The 19526-nt window shown below is 35.4% G+C and overlaps 2 protein-coding genes across 3 annotated transcripts; one reads left to right on the top strand and one right to left on the bottom strand.

Moving 5' to 3' along the window:
* Positions 1-1321: 1321 nt before the first annotated feature.
* Positions 1322-6244, top strand: LOC148849024 (uncharacterized). The gene is made up of 2 exons (XM_088951381.1): positions 1322-1605; positions 5905-6244. The coding sequence occupies exons 1-2, from the start codon at positions 1322-1324 to the stop codon at positions 6242-6244; spliced, it is 624 nt and encodes a 207-aa protein (XP_088807507.1).
* A 3316-nt stretch (positions 6245-9560) lies between these two features.
* LOC148849023 (auxin-responsive protein SAUR21-like) lies at positions 9561-19145 on the bottom strand. 2 transcript variants are annotated; one of them, XM_088950065.1, is made up of 2 exons: positions 18912-19056; positions 9561-10490 (listed from the first exon to the last, which is right to left on the bottom strand). In XM_088950065.1, exon 2 carries the CDS (start codon positions 10100-10102, stop codon positions 9824-9826), a length of 279 nt encoding a protein of 92 aa, XP_088806191.1. In that variant the 5' UTR covers positions 10103-10490; positions 18912-19056; the 3' UTR covers positions 9561-9823. The 2 variants fall into 2 exon arrangements, 1 of the variants encoding a protein (XP_088806191.1); XR_016100815.1 differs by lacking the exon at positions 9561-10490 and adding an exon at positions 11709-12604 and having other exon boundaries at positions 18912-19145.
* Between the last annotated feature and the right edge of the window lie 381 nt (positions 19146-19526).

The raw sequence follows: 19526 nt of genomic DNA, 5'->3' as shown, positions 1-19526 counted from the left end.
TGATGAACACAAAATAGCTTGTGTTCATTGATGCACCAGCCACATTTTGTACATTGATGAATAGGGTATTTCATCCCTACCTGGACCAATTTGTTGTTGTGTATATTGATGATATTGTAATTTATAGTAGAACCTTGGAGGAATATGTTGACCACCTCCGCACTATTTTTCAGGTTTTGCGAGACAACAACTTGTTTGTTAAGAAGGAAAAATTCTCTTTCGCCATAGAAGAGGTGGCCTTCCTCGGCCATGTGATTCGAGTAGGCACAATCAACATGGATCCAGCTAAAGTCAAGGACATTCAAGATTGGGCACCTCCCACCAAGGTCACCGAGCATTGCTCTTTCCTTGGCCTCCTAAACTACTACCGAAGATTCATCTTTGGATTCTCGACACGAGCCATTGCCCTCACCAACTTACTGAAGAAAACTAGCACTTGGACTTGGAATGAAGTTTGCTAAGCAGCTTTTGATGATTTGAAGAGAGCTTAGCAGAACCTGTCCTTGGCTTGCCAGACCCTAACAAGCCCTATAAGCAATACACAGATGCTTTTGACTTTGCCATTGGTGCGGTCTTGATGCAAGAAGGGCATCCCATCACCTATGAGAGCCGCAAACTGAATGACACAGAGAGGAGGTACACTGCAAGAAAAGGAGATGACTATCATTGTCCACTGCCTCTGCACATGGTGGCACTACCTGCTTGGCTCCAAGTTCGTGGTCAAGACTGACAATATAGATACTAGTTACTTTTAGTCACAGAAGAAGCTGAGCCCTAAGCAAGCTTGATGGAAAGATTTCTTAGCGGAGTTTGACATGACTCTAGAGTACAAGCCAGGGCCGACGAACAGGGTTGTTGATGCACTTAATAGGAAGGCCGAGCTTGCATCCTTATCCATAGGTGAAGGTCCTTCTAGAAGCCAAATCAGACTGGACGTCAATGAGCACATTAAGGAAGGACTCTAGAAGGACCCAATTGCTTAGAGTTTATTGGCAGTGGCTCGTGAAGGGAAGACTAGGCAATTTTGGGTTGATGAAGGCCTTCTTTGACAAAGGAAAGGCGAATGTTTGTACTGAGAGTTGAAGACTTGAGGAAAACTCTCCTGTGTGAATGTCATGATAGCTTATGGGTAGGACACCCTAGGTGGCAGCGTACCTTGGCCCTTCTACAGCATGCCTAGTATTAGCCCCATATGGAAGAAGATGTTCAGGAATATACAAGGGTGTGCCTGATTTGCTAGCAAGACAAGCTTGAGCGCACCAAGCCACTTGGACTCCTACAACCTCTTCCAATGCCCTCACGACCTTGTGAGAGTGTTTCCATGGACTTTATCAGCGGTCTTCCTAAGGTGGGAGACTATGCATCCATTGTTGTTGTTGTTGACAGATTTTCCAAGTATGTCACTTTCATCCCAACACCAAAGCACCTCTCAGCTGAAGACATGACATATCCTTTCTTCAAGCACATTGTGAAGTATTGGGGAGTCCCACAGAACATCGCTAGTGATTGGGATCCCCGATTTACTAGTGCTTTCTGGATAGAGCTATTCAAGCTTCTTGGCTCAAACTTGAACTTCTCCAGCAGTAACCATCCAAAGTCAGATGGGTAGACAGAGAGAATGAACTCCCTCCTTTAAAAGTACCTCTGCCATTTTGTATCAGTCACACAGAAGAATTGGGTTCGAATACTGGACATTGCACAGTTCTCCGTCAACACACAGAAGAGCTACTCCACCAATCAGAGTCCTTTTAAAGTCATCACCGGCCAACTTCCAAGATGTCTGCATAGCATCGTCAACAACTATCAAGGAAGAAGCCCTCGAGCCTTCACTTTCACTAGGGAATGCCTTTACCTTACTAGAGCCTCACTAGAGAAAGCCTCCAAAAGAATGAAGAAATGGGCTGATTTGGGTAGACAACCCGAGAAATTCCAAGTAGGTGACCTAGCCTTAGTAAAACTCCATACCCATTGCCTTAGGTTTTTTCAAGGAGTACACCCCGGGCTTGTGAGAAAATATGAGGGACCCTGTGAAATCCTAACCAAAGTAGGTGCATTAGCCTATAGACTCAAACTACCCCCTTGGCTAAAAGTCCACATCGTCTTTCATATTTAAACCCTACCATGCTGACAACCAAGATACCTCCCAAAACCAAAGCCAATGCTTACATCCAACTTACCAACCACCCAAGAACCGATCCCTTGACTCCATCATCAACCATAGGCTATCCCAATCCTCCCAAACATCAAATGGGAGTACCTGGTGAAGTGGAAGGGACCTATAGAAGGAGTCACCTGGGAGTTTGCTGAAGACCTCCTTCCATTCAATGTGAAGTTGGATGAGTACCTGAGGAGGAATCTTCGAGGATGAAGATTGAATTGAATGGGGGAGACTGTGATGGATCAGCCACCATCATCACCATCAAGCACGCCATCTAAGTGTCTTCATGTGTCTTGGGTTGGGTCATTGTACTCTTTTTGTAAAGGGGGTATGCCAATGGCAATTATGTAAATAGTAGTATGGATATTCAATATTTTGATGTATCTTTCTATCACTTCCCCAAAAGCTTAATGTACTTTTTGAGGCGAGGTAGGTAGTCGAGTAAGTCATTAGTGTGTAAAGGTTAAACACGAGATCCCCTTGACACTAAACTGTGTGCTCGTGCTTGCCACTAATTTATGCAATACAAAGAGACTTTTGTCTAATCTGTATGCATTTGTTGTTACTTTGTTGCTTTCTTATTGGCTTCTTAGGCTTATTTGTCGACTAACAAATGTCGCACGGGGCCCCAACACATAGCCCTATGACAGTTGTATCATAGTCCGATACAGGCTTATCATACCTACGCTTAGTAGGCTATATTAAGTGGCATTATTGTAAACTATGACAATATGATTTTTTGGAAAGAATGATATATCTTAGCTAATAGACCTCCAAAAGTTTCATATTCCCTGTGATGTTCACCAACACCCTACTTTTCATCTTCTACATCGGACGAGCAATCTGAGCTCGGAAATGGAAGTGGCATTAGAAACTCTTCTCAAATTTGGGTGAAATCCACATCTAGGCGATCGTTTGTTCTTGCCAACCTTCTATTACAAGAAAAGAATTAATCCTTTGTTGCTGTTCCAAGAGGAAAGATAGGAATGGAAGATCCTCGGTGAACTGCCGCAGTATCCTACTCAGACCGAAAACTCCATCCATTTCGTCGTCATTTTCCAGGCCAACATACATTAGGTTCTTCTTTCCAATTTGATTTCTCCATCCTACTCCAATGGAGCCGGTAATAAGGTTCCACCCAACCTCCTCCTGTAAGCTCGGACTCTCACCCATTCCTATAATTAAGTTTTCACTACTTAAATGTTAAATGATAGATTTTTAAGGTAGTGTTTGGGATTGATGTCAATTTTTAAGAAATTAATGCCATAGTAGCGATTCAAATATATCAATTATTTTTCTATTTAGTTTACCAATTTATGAGAAATTTGTAAATCAGATAGAAATGGATTATTAAAATTGAACTAAAAGGGAGGAATCACCATCTTTGATGTTCCCCCTTTTTAGGCTGATTCAACTTTTCTTCATGATGTGGTGATCCTAAACACCTTTGAAATTTGAAAAAAAAAAAAAGTCAGAGGAAATTCAACAAAATCGGGATTGGGTTTCGGCATGGGTCCATTTAAAATTTGCAAAATCCCAACCAACTCCACTAGATTAACTTCTCCTCAAACCAGTGTACCAATGTCTATATATCCCCACCCATAAGAGGATCACAAAACTTAGATTTATTGGTTAATGTAAAGCCTGTAAAAGTCTTTATAGCCTCATATTCAAAATATTTTCGTAATTATGTGCTTTATTTTATAGGGAGATATTCCTAATACAAGGTTGCAAAAAGCTATTAAACCGAGGTCGAATTCCCCTCCACCAGGCTTAATTAGAGATTAACCGGAACTGCCCTTTAGAATTCTTTCTGGTAGGATGAAGAGAGTACCAATGAACACATAAGCAGCGGCAATATCAGAATCTTCTGCTTGGGATCCATGAAAATTCCATTCTCCTTCACCCTGCATTCAGGTGTCGTCCCTTTAAAATGATGAATTTCGTTGAAATTTGAATGTCTTCAACAACTCATATCAGGTTACTTTTGTTTTTCCAACATTTTATTTGTTTTGATTGAATGATGCTATAGATCTGATGTCGTGTTATGTTTATGTTACACTGTAGGTTGGTTTGAGGTTCACCACTAATTAGTTATATATTCTAAGGTGGCATTTGATAAATCTGAAAATTCATATATGAAAAGTTAAAAAGATATTAAATGTGTCTAAAATCTGAGTAGAGGCATAAATGCTTTTCTACTTTTTAAAGAATCTGAATCGATAAATTTGTTTGTGTTGGATCAACCCATTACCATCTTAAATTTACTAATTTTACTATTTTAACCCTAAAAATACTATTTGAAAATGTTGAATTCAATTTGCATCATCTCATAAAAACTAATTTTCAACATCAAAATAATATTGAAACAATACAAATAATAAATAATAAATTAATAATTTATAATTTATAAATAAAATGACTAAAAAATAATTAATGATTATAAAAATATTAAAATAATTAATAATTTACACAAATAAAAATTTAAAAAATAGTTAAAAATTACTAGTTGATAAAAATAATTAATTATTAATAAATAACACAAGTAGATTTAATAAAAAATATTAAATAATTAATAATTAATAGAAATAACTTATAATTAATAATTAATAAAAATATTATTATTCTTCACCGAACCACCGCTGCTGCATGTTGCAACGGTAGTGGTGGTGGTGGGAAGACAGGGGATGGAGAGAGAGAGAAAGAGAGAGAAGATAGGGAGAGAGTGTGAGAGAGAGAGAGAGAGCCACTGCAACTTGCAGCTGTGGTGGGAATAGAGGGGAGGAAGGGAGGGAGGGAGAGAGAGAAAACAGGGAAAAGAGAGAGCTGCCGCTACAAGTTCCAATGGTAGTGGTGGGAATACAGGGCGAAGAGAGAGAGAGAGCAGTGGTGGTGGTGGGAAGACTAAACATGTAATTTACATGTTTATTAGTTTTCCTTTTTTTTTATATATATATATATATATATATATTTCTTTGTAATATTTTTCAAATCAATGAAAGAGAATTATCTCTCTCTCCAAATTGGGATAGAGCAGCGGCGGTGGTGGGAAGACAAGGCGGAGACAGAGAGACCGAGAGAGAGAGAGCATTGAGAAGCACGTGGTGTTGCATTACGCGGTCCCCGCCGCTCTCTTTTACAAAACTGCAACAAAAACTAAACTGAAAAGACTCCATTTCTTCCTCATCGTCATTCACACCTCTCTGGTTCTCTTTCCTCCTCTCTTTCTATCTCCGAAACAAGAGAACATCCATTCATTGCAGAAAAGTCTGTCTCTCAATCTCCTCTAAGACATTTTTTTCCCTTTTTATTTTTGCTTGTTTACTTTTCTGTTAATTCTCTGCAACTTGACCAACACTCATACTCGGCACAGTGTATCTTGCGCCTGCTCGTTCTCTCTTTCCTTGTAGTGCTTTGATGCTTTGGCTCAGCCTTTTTTTTACTAGGTTCTGCGCACGGTTGCTTCTCTTTCCTTTCATTTGGTCATTCTATTCAATTATAACTTATCAATTCCATCATGAACGTCCAATTTCTTTACTTCGGCCCCCAAAATAACTAATCTTCTGCTATTGGTCTCTTCTTAAGCTTTAAATTCGGGAACCCGTTTGGAGGTTTTGCTTTATGGGTTTATGGTTTTCCCTTCTTCTTGTTGAACCTTTGCACCTCCTCCCTAAATCTCTAAACCTTCAACCTGTTCATCGAGGTTTTGGTTAATGGGCATTGTTTCTCCATTTTTCTGCATTAAGACTACTCGTTCGATGTGGGTTTCCCTCTAGAGTGCTAGATTCTGAAGCAGAGCATGTGCATTCTCAAATGGGGGAGCTTCAATCCTGTGCGAGCTTAGTTAATGCTTCTGCATTATGTGCTAGAAGTCGAGGGTGCTCTTTAGAATTTTCTTTTCCTTCGGCTCCGCTGAGCTGTGAAGAACTAGAAGTGAAAAGAGAGGGTGTCAATATCGCAGAGATTTTGGCCGAATTGCATAGGGAGCGGAAGAAGAATGCAGAGCTTATGGAGAAGAAATCCTTATTGGAAGCTCAAATACATGAGAGAGAAAATGCATCTCTCCTCATTCCTGGACATGTATGATTTGATTACCAGAGATCCATTTCTGAATTTCTTCTGCTATTTCGCATCTTGCCTGGTGCATTTGTTTTGTCTTTACTGTAACTAATGCTTCTTTTTCTCTAAAATTCCGTACATAAGAATTCATTTCTACGATAAGTATATACCGGTTTTAGTTTGTGTGTGTATGTGTTCAACTGTTGATGGATCATTCAACCATTACTACTGTCGTTTGTTTTCGGACTCTTACAGAGAGAGAGAGAGAGAGAGGGAGACAGAAAGAGAGGTCCAAAATATTGTCAGGGGTAATTTGTGTCATTTCTAAAATATTGTAAGGATATTTTGGACTATACATCGGTTCTAAAATGCGTATGAACACGTTAAGAGTCGGTCCAAGGTCTATTATTTTCAGCTCTGAAAATAAGATTCAGACCAATTTTAAGAAGTAAAACCAAACAAGGGATAAAGTCTGAAAAATAACATTTTCAAATTCAGATATTTGAAAAGTGCAATCAAACGACACCTAACTATAGGTTACAAGTAGAAGTTAATTTGTAGAATGAATTGATTGAACAGATTAAACTTTACCTCGACTGATGATCCTATGTGAAAGTTTAAATTAATGAAATAGGGCTATTCTATCTTGGTTGGTTATCGATGATTACTAATATCGGATCTTCATACGAGAATCCTATTTCTAACAATTACTATTTATCTGTTTTGCAGTATAAACAGTTTCTGGTGGAGCATTTTGTCTCATTTGAGAAATAAAGAAATGTGTTTGAGAGAGAGATATCAGTTGCCACAACTCTCTTCTGAGGGTATTTTTAAGTTTTTTACCCTATTAATTAGTCAAAACAATATTAAACTTTAGGTTTGAATTGATCAAAACAATAATAACTATTCCCAAACCATTTATTAGTGGAGACTAAAACATTTAATCAAAACCAATATAATCAATTCGAGGTTACCTCTAGTTTAGAAATGGCAACGGGGTAGGGTGGGAACGGGGAGCGTTTTCCCATCCCCATTCTTGCAAAAAACCCCATCCCTGTTTCTGCTAACGGGGACAAGGTTATCCTCATTCTCGCCTCCACGAGGATCCTCATCCCCATAGGGATTCTCATTCCCTATTATCTTTTATAATGTTAACTATTTTGTTTTTGTTTTTTATTTTATTTAAAAAATAAAATAAAAATAGTTAAAATTTACAATTCTATTAGAAAAGATTCAAACATATTCAATCATATTTTTAAAAATATTAATATATAGATGTATGTGTATATATATACATATATAACGTGTGCATACATGTATACATATATATTAGTGGGGTTCCCACGGGGGCAGGGAGTACTCTCTCCATCCCCGCCCCGTCCCCGCTAATTGGGATGGAAACTTTCCCATTCCCATCCATATGGGGGGGAAATCACCCCCCATCCCCGCCCCATTCGGGGTAGATCCCCATGGGGATTGTGGAAATGGGGAAAATTAACATCCCTACTCCAGTTCTATATGATAGACCCAACCCATTGACATCACTAAGTATAGGTAGGGATGTCACAGGTAGGGTTTGGCATGGGTTTGCTTCAATCCTAACCCAACTCTCCAGTGTCTCAACTCGAACCCAAATTCGACCTAAAAATGCATAAAATCTAAACTCGACCTGACTCTATAAGATCTAATACGATACCAACCTGATACAATCCATAACATTTCAACTGTATTTTTTTAACATGTTTTGAAGACCTAAAATCTATTAATTAAAGTTAGGAAATTGTTTTATAGATTCTAAGGTGTCATTTTTCCCATTTAAAAAAAGAAGAGAACTGAAATCAACATATACAATCTTAAACCTTAAGGCTATAGAGTTAAAAAGTCAAAAAGTTACAAAAAGACTTTATATATATGTAAGATATCATGACCTGCGAGAAAGGTCAGCAAAAACGCAAACCCGACCCATACCCAACTTGGGTTAAAGAATCAAAACCCTAATCCACCCTAAAACCAAACATGACTAATCCTAACCCGACCCTAACTATAGAGTGAGGTCAAACCAGGTTTACAGTTTAACCCGACCTATTAACATCGCTAAGTGTGGGAAAGGTTAAAAGCATTTGTCATAGAAGCTTAATTAATTAACCTATATATTAAAAGATGATCTTTTCCCAATCTAGTGGATGCGGATCCAAGTAAAACGACATCGTCACTATACTTGTGAAGAACTGGTTGATTCATAGAATTGAGAATACTTTTCAAAATACGGTGATTAAAATTTCAGACATACAGACTAAACCTAATTTTAAGAATAATGTAAACAATTTCAGGATTTCTTGCATTTTAGGAAGCGGATTTTGGAGCGGGATCACCGGATGAGGATTGTTAAGGGGCAGATTCCAATTCACTCTTTTGCAGCCATTGTTAGATAAGAGACAGCATTAGAAAAATTGCAAACTAGCTTGTGAGTTCCACTAATTTCAGCAAATAAAAATTCCCTAACATAGGAACCATCGGCTCTCCTACATACAAACTGTCCCCACATCCCCACCCATAAAACAACATCATTGTGTATTAAGCTTAGTTTGGAAGACAAACATAAATACTGTAGAGTGCAAAATCCTGTATTTTGTATTATATCTATTTATATTTATATTTTTTCTAAAATGAACCTTTAGGCTGCATTTGAATGCGATGTAAATCAAGAATTGATGTAAAATTTATATTGATTCAATTTTACAGGTATTTAAAAAGAGGGTGTAATTATTATCGATGTAAATCTTCATTCCGATTCAGTTTTGTATGCGCTTGGAAGAAGTGTAGTTTTACGTCGATAATCAATGTAAAACCTCATGAACTCTAAAGTTTTATATCGATAATCGATACAAAAACTACATCAATTTTATCGATATAAAACTTAACACTTTTTCAGTCATCACTATTTTCAAGAAGCAACCGTCACTTTTATGTCTCTGTGTAAAACGTTATCGGTGTATTCCAAACGTAACCTTATACTCGATGAAAAAGAGATATTCCCAACAAGCAACTGTAATGTCTCATGAAGTGTAACAGGTTGGGGGTAAGGATTCGACCCCCCGGAGGAATTCTGCCAAGAGTGATTTCTCCGGTACTATGAGGATCTAATGCAAGAGGAGCATTATGTTTTTTTCTTTTTTAATGGGTATGCACATCTGAGGCCTTATAGATCTTCCCCAATACAGAGTGGGTAGAAAGTAGAGAATCCTGCTTGGATCTAAGCAAGAGTTCTGCATAAACGCCATTTAATCACTTACAGTCGATAATTAGGGACTCCCGATAGTCGAGAGGCAAGAAATGCATGATATTCTAAGGTAATGATCAGAGCCAAGTTAGAATAATTAATTTTCTGAAACTTTACAATGAGGAGCAATAAATTCCCAATTTCCTTACAAAAGAGAGAAAGAAGAAAAAGAATGAAATAAATATAACAAAGGGTTGAAACTCGAAAACAACCCAGTTGCCACAATTAAGATTGAAATGAATGAATGAATGAAATTTGAATGAAAATGGCAAGTACCAAGTTCTTTTTGGCCAAACTATATTCGAATACTCATCCATGACTCTCTCTCATGAGCTACTCAAGCGACTGGTTAGATCGAGGAAGGCCTCCTCTTGGCATGGAATGGTGAGACCACCCATCGGATGATTGAACCCGAACTCTTCCTCAGCTCGACAGAGCAAATCTAGGAACAAAGGATGATTTAGGTACGAAATGGGAACCACAAACCGCTTCTTCTGGGTCTCCCCAATATAAACTGCAATATGGCCTTTTGGGACACCGACGGTGGCGGTTTTAGAGGGAAGAGACCGCCGGAGGATTTGAAATCCAGGCAAACGAATGGTCATGTTGTAGCTTTGGATGATGAGAAATTACAGGTACAAACAAAATCTGAAGGGGGGTTTGGTGGGAAAGAAGGAAAGCGTTGTGAGTATCTGACCGAGGATACGTGAATTAGTTTCTCCGGAGTGAGAGAATATATATATACAGGAGATGGCGGAGGGCAAATTCTTGGAAAGTAAGGGTTAATATGGTGAGCACACTGAGACTAGTGTCTCCCATTTGCTATGTTGGAGTGAATTACATCATGACCTCCACTTCATTTAACAGCCTGGAGAGGATTCTGGAATTTCCTTTTTCTTTTACAACTGATAGGCCAACCCTCCCATGTCTTTGAAGTGTTGAACGTGGGCGGTGGGACAAGGCCAACTAATCATCCCTGAATTCTGATTTGTTCTGGGATTAAAAAAAAAAAACAAAAGAAAACATTAATGAACGAACTGTTTGATCTTTGATGGATATCAGTCATAATTATTTGGGTAAAGGTCATTTTTCTTTATTTTTATTCATGTTAATAATTTAATTAAGCTGGAGTTTGATAATTAAATCTGAAGTTAAAAAGATTCTACTTTTTAAAGGCTTTAAATCAATAAGTTTGTTTGTATTGGATCAACCCTTTAGCATCTGAAAATCATTGATTTAATATTATACCCCTAAAACATACTATTTAGAAATGTTGAGTTCAATTCGCATTATCTCATAAAAAATAATTTTCTACTTCAAAATAATATTGAAACAATACGAATAAAAAATAATAAATTAATAATTAAAAATTACTAATTAATAAATAACATGAGTAAAACTAAAAAAATTATTAATGACTATAAAAATATTAAAATAATTAATACTTAATAAAAAATAAAATAATTAATAATTAATAATTTACACAGATAAAAATTACAATAATTTTTGAAAATTAATGAAATAATTAAAAATTATGAATTAATAAAAATAGTCAATAATTAATAAATAACACAAGTAAAATTAATAAAAATAATTAATGTTTACTAAAAATATTAAAATAATTAATACTTAATAAAAATTAGATTATTAATAAATAATAATTAGTAAAAGTAATTAATAATTAGTCATTTATACAAATAATAATTAAAATAATTTTTAAAAAATAATAAAATAATTAGAAATGACTAATTAATAGAAATAATTAATAATTAGTAAATAACACAAGTCAAATTAATAAAAATAAATAACAACTAATAAAAACTATTAAAATAATAAATCAATAATAAAAAATATTAAAATAATCAATACTTAATAAAAATGAAAAAATTGTTCAACTCCATATATTATTAAAATGTTTAATAATTAATAAAAATAGGTAATTGATAATTACTTGAAATAAAATTCATACAAAATTGAAAAATCAAAATGAATTATTAAAAATCAAGTAACATTAAAAATATGAATAAATTCCATTGATAATTAATATGAAATAACATATTCAATAATTAATAAAAGTAACAATATAAAAATAAAATAATATTCAAAATACAAATAAATTCCACAAAGTAAAGTCCCTACACATTCAATTCTCAATTCGAAAGAATATAATATGGTTGTCTATAAGATTACACATAATAAAGCCATGGCCATACCCTACATGTCCATATGTCGTATATATAATTTTTCTAATCATTGTCATATGTTCATATGTCCCATAACTACCCTATGCAACTATAATAACAATAATAAACAAAAAACTAAAACAACAAAAATAACAAACTGGATGACATTGCATATAAGAGACGCACTGACATACAAGTTCCACATCTTTCTTGAGTGATTGTGATATTCAGGTTTTTTACAAGCTATGAAGTGGGTTGATTGAACTCCTTGAACTTTGTCACTAGGTCGACAATTAGTTTATCAATTCAACAAAAAGAGTGTATGCTTTTCCCACATTGGGCAACGCAAGAAAACTTTTCCCCAATTTTCATCTGTTCCAACCTTGTAAAGTTCTATATAACCAGCCCCACATGTACATATGATTGGAGAACACCTAACAACCATTTTCCTTACATAAAAAAGTATGTTGGCATATATAACCATAATAGGACACTACAAACAAACAAGCAGTTCTAGTAATAATGCAAGTACACAACTATGATAAAAAACAAGTAGTTCAATGCATGTTTCTATTTAATAATTCTTGTGCAATTTCCTCTCGCAAACGAGACCATGAACCGTGCATCAGCTTTCCCATTATGTGTCTCTACATCATCATTCTCTCCTATCTCTACTTCCTCTATATTCTCATTAGGTACTAGCATATTAGGTTCATGATATTCATTGAAAAGGGTATCAACTATTGATTCCCTTCTCAAATAGTTGTGGAGTGCGAAACATGCAATGATTATGTCTTGTTGAACATAGAGATTGAAAGGTAACATCATTTAAGAATTAGAAACTGAGCTTTCAGAATGCCAAATGATCTCTTAATTACATTTCTCAACTTTGCATGTTCTTGGTTGAATCATTCTTCTTTAGTCCTGGTAGGAACACATCGAAAGTCTGTTACCCAATATCGTACATTTCAATAAGGTGCCATAAAGTTTCTTGTATTTGCATATGTAGCATCACATAGATAATACTTGTTTGTGTCAATCAAATTTATATATCAAAAAAAGGAATTTACCAAAAAGAATAAACACCCCTAGAAAATCATTCTTACCAATAGGTGGAAATATGAGAAGATATTGTTAGGGTTGTATGCAACCTCATGTAGAACCCTAGCGTCATGTGTTGTTCCTTTCCAACCAGCATAAACATATGTAAACACTATGTTAAAATCACTAACAACTAGCACATTTTGGAAACACTCTTTTCCTCTTCTTCCCAAGTATGCTAATTGTTTTTTTGGTGGTACCACAACATAAACAAGTGTTCCATCTAAAGCACCAATAACACCCTTCAACAATAAAAGAAAACATCTAAATAAAACTAGTTCTGAGCTTAACCCCTATCTTATTCAAAATCATGAAACTTATGTGACATTTCTAATTATTTACCATGAATACCTATCGTAGTCGTTTATGGTGCCCTGGGATATTTGTGTTTGGGCCAATTGTAGTTGGGCGAATCATTTCTCATGCAAATTCAATCATAGCAGCTAACACTTGATGGAAATATCTATGCATTGTTTGGATGGAGTGCTGGAATTTTTTCTTCAAAATAGAGAACATTTCATTTTGGCTTAAACACAAAAGAAACATAGCCATATTCTCCCCCACTGATATGTATCGACTATCATGCAAGCATCTACAATTGCGAAAATGACCACATAAACGTATATATGATTCAATTGGCATCCCCATCACCTCGATAGTTGGTCATGTCCATTTAATAGCTCTTGTGTATGGATATAACTGGGTAGTGCAGATTCACAATCCAACGTTCTTGGAATATGCCTTCGCAGTGTTTTTTTATATACCAATATAAGAAGATAATCATACCCAACCTCTTCATCCTAGGTGTCATCATATTTGTTGTGTACCTGGTTGTTTACATTCTACTTTGAGATAATCTAAAAGCAAATCTCATGCATGTTGAATAAAGAGTTGGATAAAATATCAACTACATCAAGTCATCAATTATCACAAAATAAGATCATATACAACTTATTCAAAACATCAAAATAAAAAACCAAAAAGCATATACTACATATGTCCAACATATCATCCCAAACTGGTTAACAAAAAAATGGAGTTCCATCCATTCAACCAAAACATCAATCCAAATGCAGTTGAAATTGACATGAATCTCCTATGATAAGTTCACCCTCCTGGCATAAAGTGACAACCACCTTTTCATCGCCTCCTCATCGGGTGTGTCACAAGATCCATACAAACGGATCCATACCTTCCAACATTTCAAGTTTTCCACTGATAATTGAAGCTTCTATATATAAAGGAGTACTGGTTGTCCAACCGATATCAATTAGCTTCTGCATACATTTTTCCACAATTGATCCTCCATCCTCAACAATTATAATGCCAAGAAGCTTCTCTATCTTAACATCAATCTCACTAGTGAACTTCTTTTGCCTCTCGGATGGTCATTCACTTGGACCTATAGACTCCTCAAATGTATGTTGTGTTTGAGTCTAGGGCCTTGTGGGAGGTGTGGTAGGAGTGTCATCAATGTCAATAGGACCACCCTCTTGTGTATTATCATCCACACCTGTAGAGCCATTGGTCTCAGCCTATTTGCTAACGGAGTCCAACCAACTTCTCAAGTTGAACAGACCCCATTGAACAACGCTCTGCACTCATCGGCAAATTATAGTTTTGCGTACCTAAATACTTTTGCATTTGGGCAGGCCTTTTATCATACAAATAAACAAGCTATCCTATTAGATCCTACACACAAATATAATGCCTATCAACAATAAAATTTCTAGGTAGTTTTACCTTCGAGAAATCTTCCCACTACTCATTTGACCAATCCATTGTGATTATGACCATTTCCAGTCCTATTGATAAGTGTCACCCGTAGTTGATATTTTCTCTTCAAATAATGGAACCCATTCTTTAGTTGTTTTTGTGACAAATTCTTTTTGATCTTTTCCTTTAATTTCTTCTTAATTCGTGTCTATAATTCTTTCTTCAGTTATCCACCTTGTCTCCCATCGGTGGACACCTCATCAATGCATAGGTCCAACAATAGTTTTTGTAAGGTTGGGTCATTTCAAGTGGCTTTATCAAAATTATCTTCAGTAGTCATTCCTAACCCCCTATAAATGATAAAATATGAACTATGTCAAAGTAGAAAACCCAATCTCAAAGCATTTAGAGTTGTCACAAAAAAAAATAAAAAAAAAATCTCAAAACAATAAAAAATAATATATAACTTAAAGCTGTCTACATTCATCATGTTATTCTATGCATGCATTAATGTCATGGTCCAAGTGGCTTTATGAAAAAAGGGAATGAAGTTGGTTATGTTAAGTGTTTTTGACTGTATTTTTTTAATGCCATTTCACTATTTTAACTCAAAACATTGTTGAAGTCAAAATACCTATATGGCAATCAAAATATTGATGCCATTTGTCATGCCACCCAAGTGGATATGTAGCTCCATTAAAATGGCTCTCAAGATTGAAGAGGAGAGTTTTTTATTTTGGGTAACAGCGGTGCAAATCGGGCCTGGTTATGTGAGGTTGAGGTTAAAAGTTAAAACTAGTCCAACCAGAATTGGTGAACCCCCAACATATATATGGATGTAAATCGATGAATTAAGATCAACCAGATTTTTATCATTACTATTATTTAGAGAAAAAAAGAAACAAGGAAAATATATTATTTGGCATTGCCATGTATATGGAGATAAAGTTATGATGCTTTAGAAGCCTAACCGGACCATCAAGCCAACCGGGCCTTGTTAGTTTTTTTTTTTTTTTTTCTTTAAGTCAACCCAGATCAAATTGCACCACTAATTGTAATCTACAAACAAATGAGGAGGGATTTGTTGGCATATGATCCGCATGTAAAGTGTTGTGGGGTATTTCAACCCTTGTGCATTTATTACCAAGTGCAAAACCTGAAGTTGAATTTGCTACCCAAATGGGTGGAAAGACAGATCCTCTATCTGACATGAACAATTTCAAATTGGCCGGTTCCATATGCTACCCAACTAATGATTGTGATTTTGATCTCAGACTCTCAGTAAATGGTACTCGTATTTTACCCAAAAGGAAAGTGCCAACAGAGGCTTGTCTCTCCTCCTTCCTTTAGTCGTCCATGTAGTGAGCAGGCTTGTTTGTACCCACAAAACAACTACCACTGGCCTTACTAGCAATCGTGTCATAGTGGCCCTCATCAATCCATCAGGGAGAGAGTGGCGGCACCATAGATGCTTTTAGGTGAGGTTCTTGAATAGATTGATATTCTCTAATACACCCCCTCACACGAAAGCCTATTGGGCTTAAAGCGTGAACAAGCACAGGCCCACCCATACCTTGTGCTAAAACTTATTTAATTATAATGGAGGTAGCGAGGATCGAATACTAAGCCACTTGGTCAAAATGGCTTTGATACAATCTTAAAAAGCCATTCAACCTAAAAGTTTAAGCTGTTAGGTGAGGTCCTTGAATAAGTTGGCATTCTCTAACACTATCAACTGATTTGTAGGAAGGACAAAGACAATTGGAGCAAAGTAGAACAAAAATTCAGAGTATTAATTGATTCGAATGACAATAATTTTTATCTCCAATCAAGGCAATGGTTACAAAAAGGAATTTTAGGTTGATCTTCAAAGTCACAAGACAACACGCTCTTACATGAATTATACAGTTGAGGAAATGGGAATCTTGTTGTTTGGTTGGCCATTTCCGGTGATTGCCTGTTTAACACTTGGGTGCTTTTCAGCTTTCTCTTTCCCCCAATTATCTATTAGCCCAGGGCCACCCTAGTAAGAAGTTAGATCATGTATCTCCTTATAACAAAAGCTGATCTATCATAGCCAGGAAAAACAAAAAAGTTAGCAGCAGACCTCAATCTACCTTCCATCTCCACTCCTAAGCTGAAGAAGAATTTAACAATGTGAAGAACTGTTACCATGGGCGTGTATTTGAAATAGAAAAATAGTTGGAAAGAAGACCTTAATCTCAAAGAAATTCTATGAGGATTATGTACTCTTATCTCCTGAAGCACGAATGCGTTTTCGGTGTCTAATACTCACCAGAGAGGTCGAAGGGTCATCTGAGAACTAAAAGTTAAAGTGATTGTTTAGCCATGAAGCCATGAAGCAAATGATCAACTTAAAGCTCTCAAAATTATGTTTCATTTTACTCAACTTCCAAGTTCAACCATGACTAATGCAAAACCTGGTGCACCTCTCCCTATATGTTTGATTTATGTCTTAAAAGTGCAGAATGCACTAATCATCTATTGCTGTCACGCCATTTTGCATCTCAGAATTGGTCTCATTTTCTATCATTATTTGGGGCGGTTTGTTTTATGTGGCTCCCTGTTGTTTGGATGGCATCCTTTCCATTTAAAACGAACAACATCCTGAGAATTTTAGTATTGTAATTTGCTACCAAAAAAACGCAGCATCAGCCAATCACACAGCATTTTAATATTGTATTTTGCTACTAAAACTTCAGCAGATAATCCATACTTTACAAAGTGTTCCCATATTTACAAACTCTATTGAAGATACTTTCTTTAATCTCCAATATATCAAAATCAGAATCTAACTATGACTTTGATTTTCTTTTTTTTTTTTTGGTATATTCTCTGAGTAACTCTTGAAATAATTCCATTCCACCCAATTGCAATGAATGTCTTTGGAGTTATGTCTATAAATCCAATCTGATTAATTAAAGTTATTAAAATTTGTTCCAAGGCAGAGTAAATCCACTATAAAAGAAACCAAGCAACTTAAAAAGTACAGTGACATAGAACTCCACTTCCGAACCACTATGTGAAAACAAACAAATAAAACATCCTATGTGGCTAAATGGTCATATCTCACTAAAAGACACTCAAAAAAAAAAAAAAAAACAAATAATACCAAAGTTTTAACCTTTTGGAAAAGTAAACCTATTGTACAAGATTCCATTCAACTCTCCCAACAAAAGTACAACTGGGTGCTTAGGGAGGACTAGAAAGGACTAGGGAAAAGAAGTCACCCAATACAGAAAATGCCATTCTAGCTCAAGAAAATTGCTTCATTGAGTAGTCTAGGTAATTCATCATACCAACATAACATATTGCATTGAATACCACACCCAAGGTTAGATGGTTTATCCATCCATCTAACACTTTGTGCAAAGAAGTTCCAAATATCCATTTAGGTATAATATGACACCCAAGATTAGCTTGTGAATCTATATACATGTTCTTTTTTTTTCTAGGGCTTGAATTCTGCTTCCATGATTTCTAATTATCTTGATTCTTATTGGTTCATTTTCTTTCCTTTAATTTCTTTTTATCTTTTATAGGGTAAAGGCTTGAATTCTACCAGCATGTTCTTTTGATTCTGACCAACAGTGATTAAAGTCCTAATTTACTTCATAGAAGATACTTTCTTTTAAAAACAAATTCATTTCATATCCATTCAATCCAACCTTTACCTAGACAAAATATCTGTCAATATCCTCAATTTTAATTTCCAAAACAAAAAATATTTTCTCTTTTCCAAAGTACATTTCATATTCTAGTTTTACCATGTTTTATTTGGTTCTTTACTTTTCTCCATATTCTAACTTTACCATGTTTTATCGAACTAGAGTTTCTTTTCTTTATTTTTATCCTTGAAAACTTTGATACCAATTCCTTACTGAACTATTTACTGAAAAATGTTTTGCTTTTGTTATAAAACTAAAGTACATTTTAATCACAAGCCTAGTTATCTAATACGAATGGGATTTTTTATAACAGTCCCAACTATTCCCTCTAATACAATATGAAAAAGAGAAACAACGACAGTGGTGAATCCTAAATATTCCAATATGGCAATGGAGATTTGCTATAATAGTCCCAATAGAGTTCCATGGAGAATTGAAAATACAGGGAAACATGACACATTGCAAGAAATAAACAACAACAATGGAGAAAAAGAAAACAAGAATGCTGGATGAAACGAACCAAGAAACAACGACAGTAAAGGATGAAGTAAACATATCTGCGAGATACTGGATAAAATCGAAGAAGCTATCAATAGAAAATGGAAACTACGAGAGATTGGACACCGAGAAACTAGAGTAAAAAACAATCAATAGAAAATAGAAACCCTAAAGCTCATGGAAGAAAATGTGAAGAAATCAAATCCATCTGCAAGTCGAAACCATACCTGTGAGGGAACTCAACAGCGGTGGAGTTTCGTTCTCATCCCAGTGAGGTGTTGAATGAACTATCGTTTTGATTTTATACGAAGAACAAAAACAGGTAATTTTAAAAATTTTGCGAGGAAATTAATGTCTTTCACATGGGTCTGAAACGCATCTAACCACGTTAAAGACTTGGTCCGCCTCTTATAGATTAAGATCTGAATTTGGATTTCAGACCTAGTAAGAGGGCAACCCAAACAAACGTGGCGCTGAAAAGTAGCATTTTCAGATTTTAGATCTCTAAAAGCATTATCAAGTGTTTATGAACATGGAATCTTACCATGTGATTGCTCATGTTTTTAAGAAGTGTGATGCCTCTATTTGTGTTCACTTATTCCAAGTACTTATTTATTCAAACAAATACTTAAAATAAGTGGTAAATCATACAACGAGTGGAAAATAAGCATTTAGTATGTATTTAATAGATGTTTCATTTATTAGTTAAATGTTTGTATTTGATTTATCTTCAAAACCGACAAAAATAATAATATCGATCATTTATGACAAATAGGCACTACTAAGTGTCATTAGGTGCCATAATGGAACAATAAATAAATGTCTAATCATTGGGAGAAACG

This window comes from Nelumbo lutea, chromosome 6 (genome assembly GCF_056320005.1).
Source record: "Nelumbo lutea isolate HS-2025 chromosome 6, American lotus-T2T, whole genome shotgun sequence".
NCBI lineage: Eukaryota > Viridiplantae > Streptophyta > Magnoliopsida > Proteales > Nelumbonaceae > Nelumbo > Nelumbo lutea.
The sequence above is the reverse complement of the archived record's forward strand: the minus strand, read 5'-3'. Positions and strand labels throughout refer to the sequence as shown.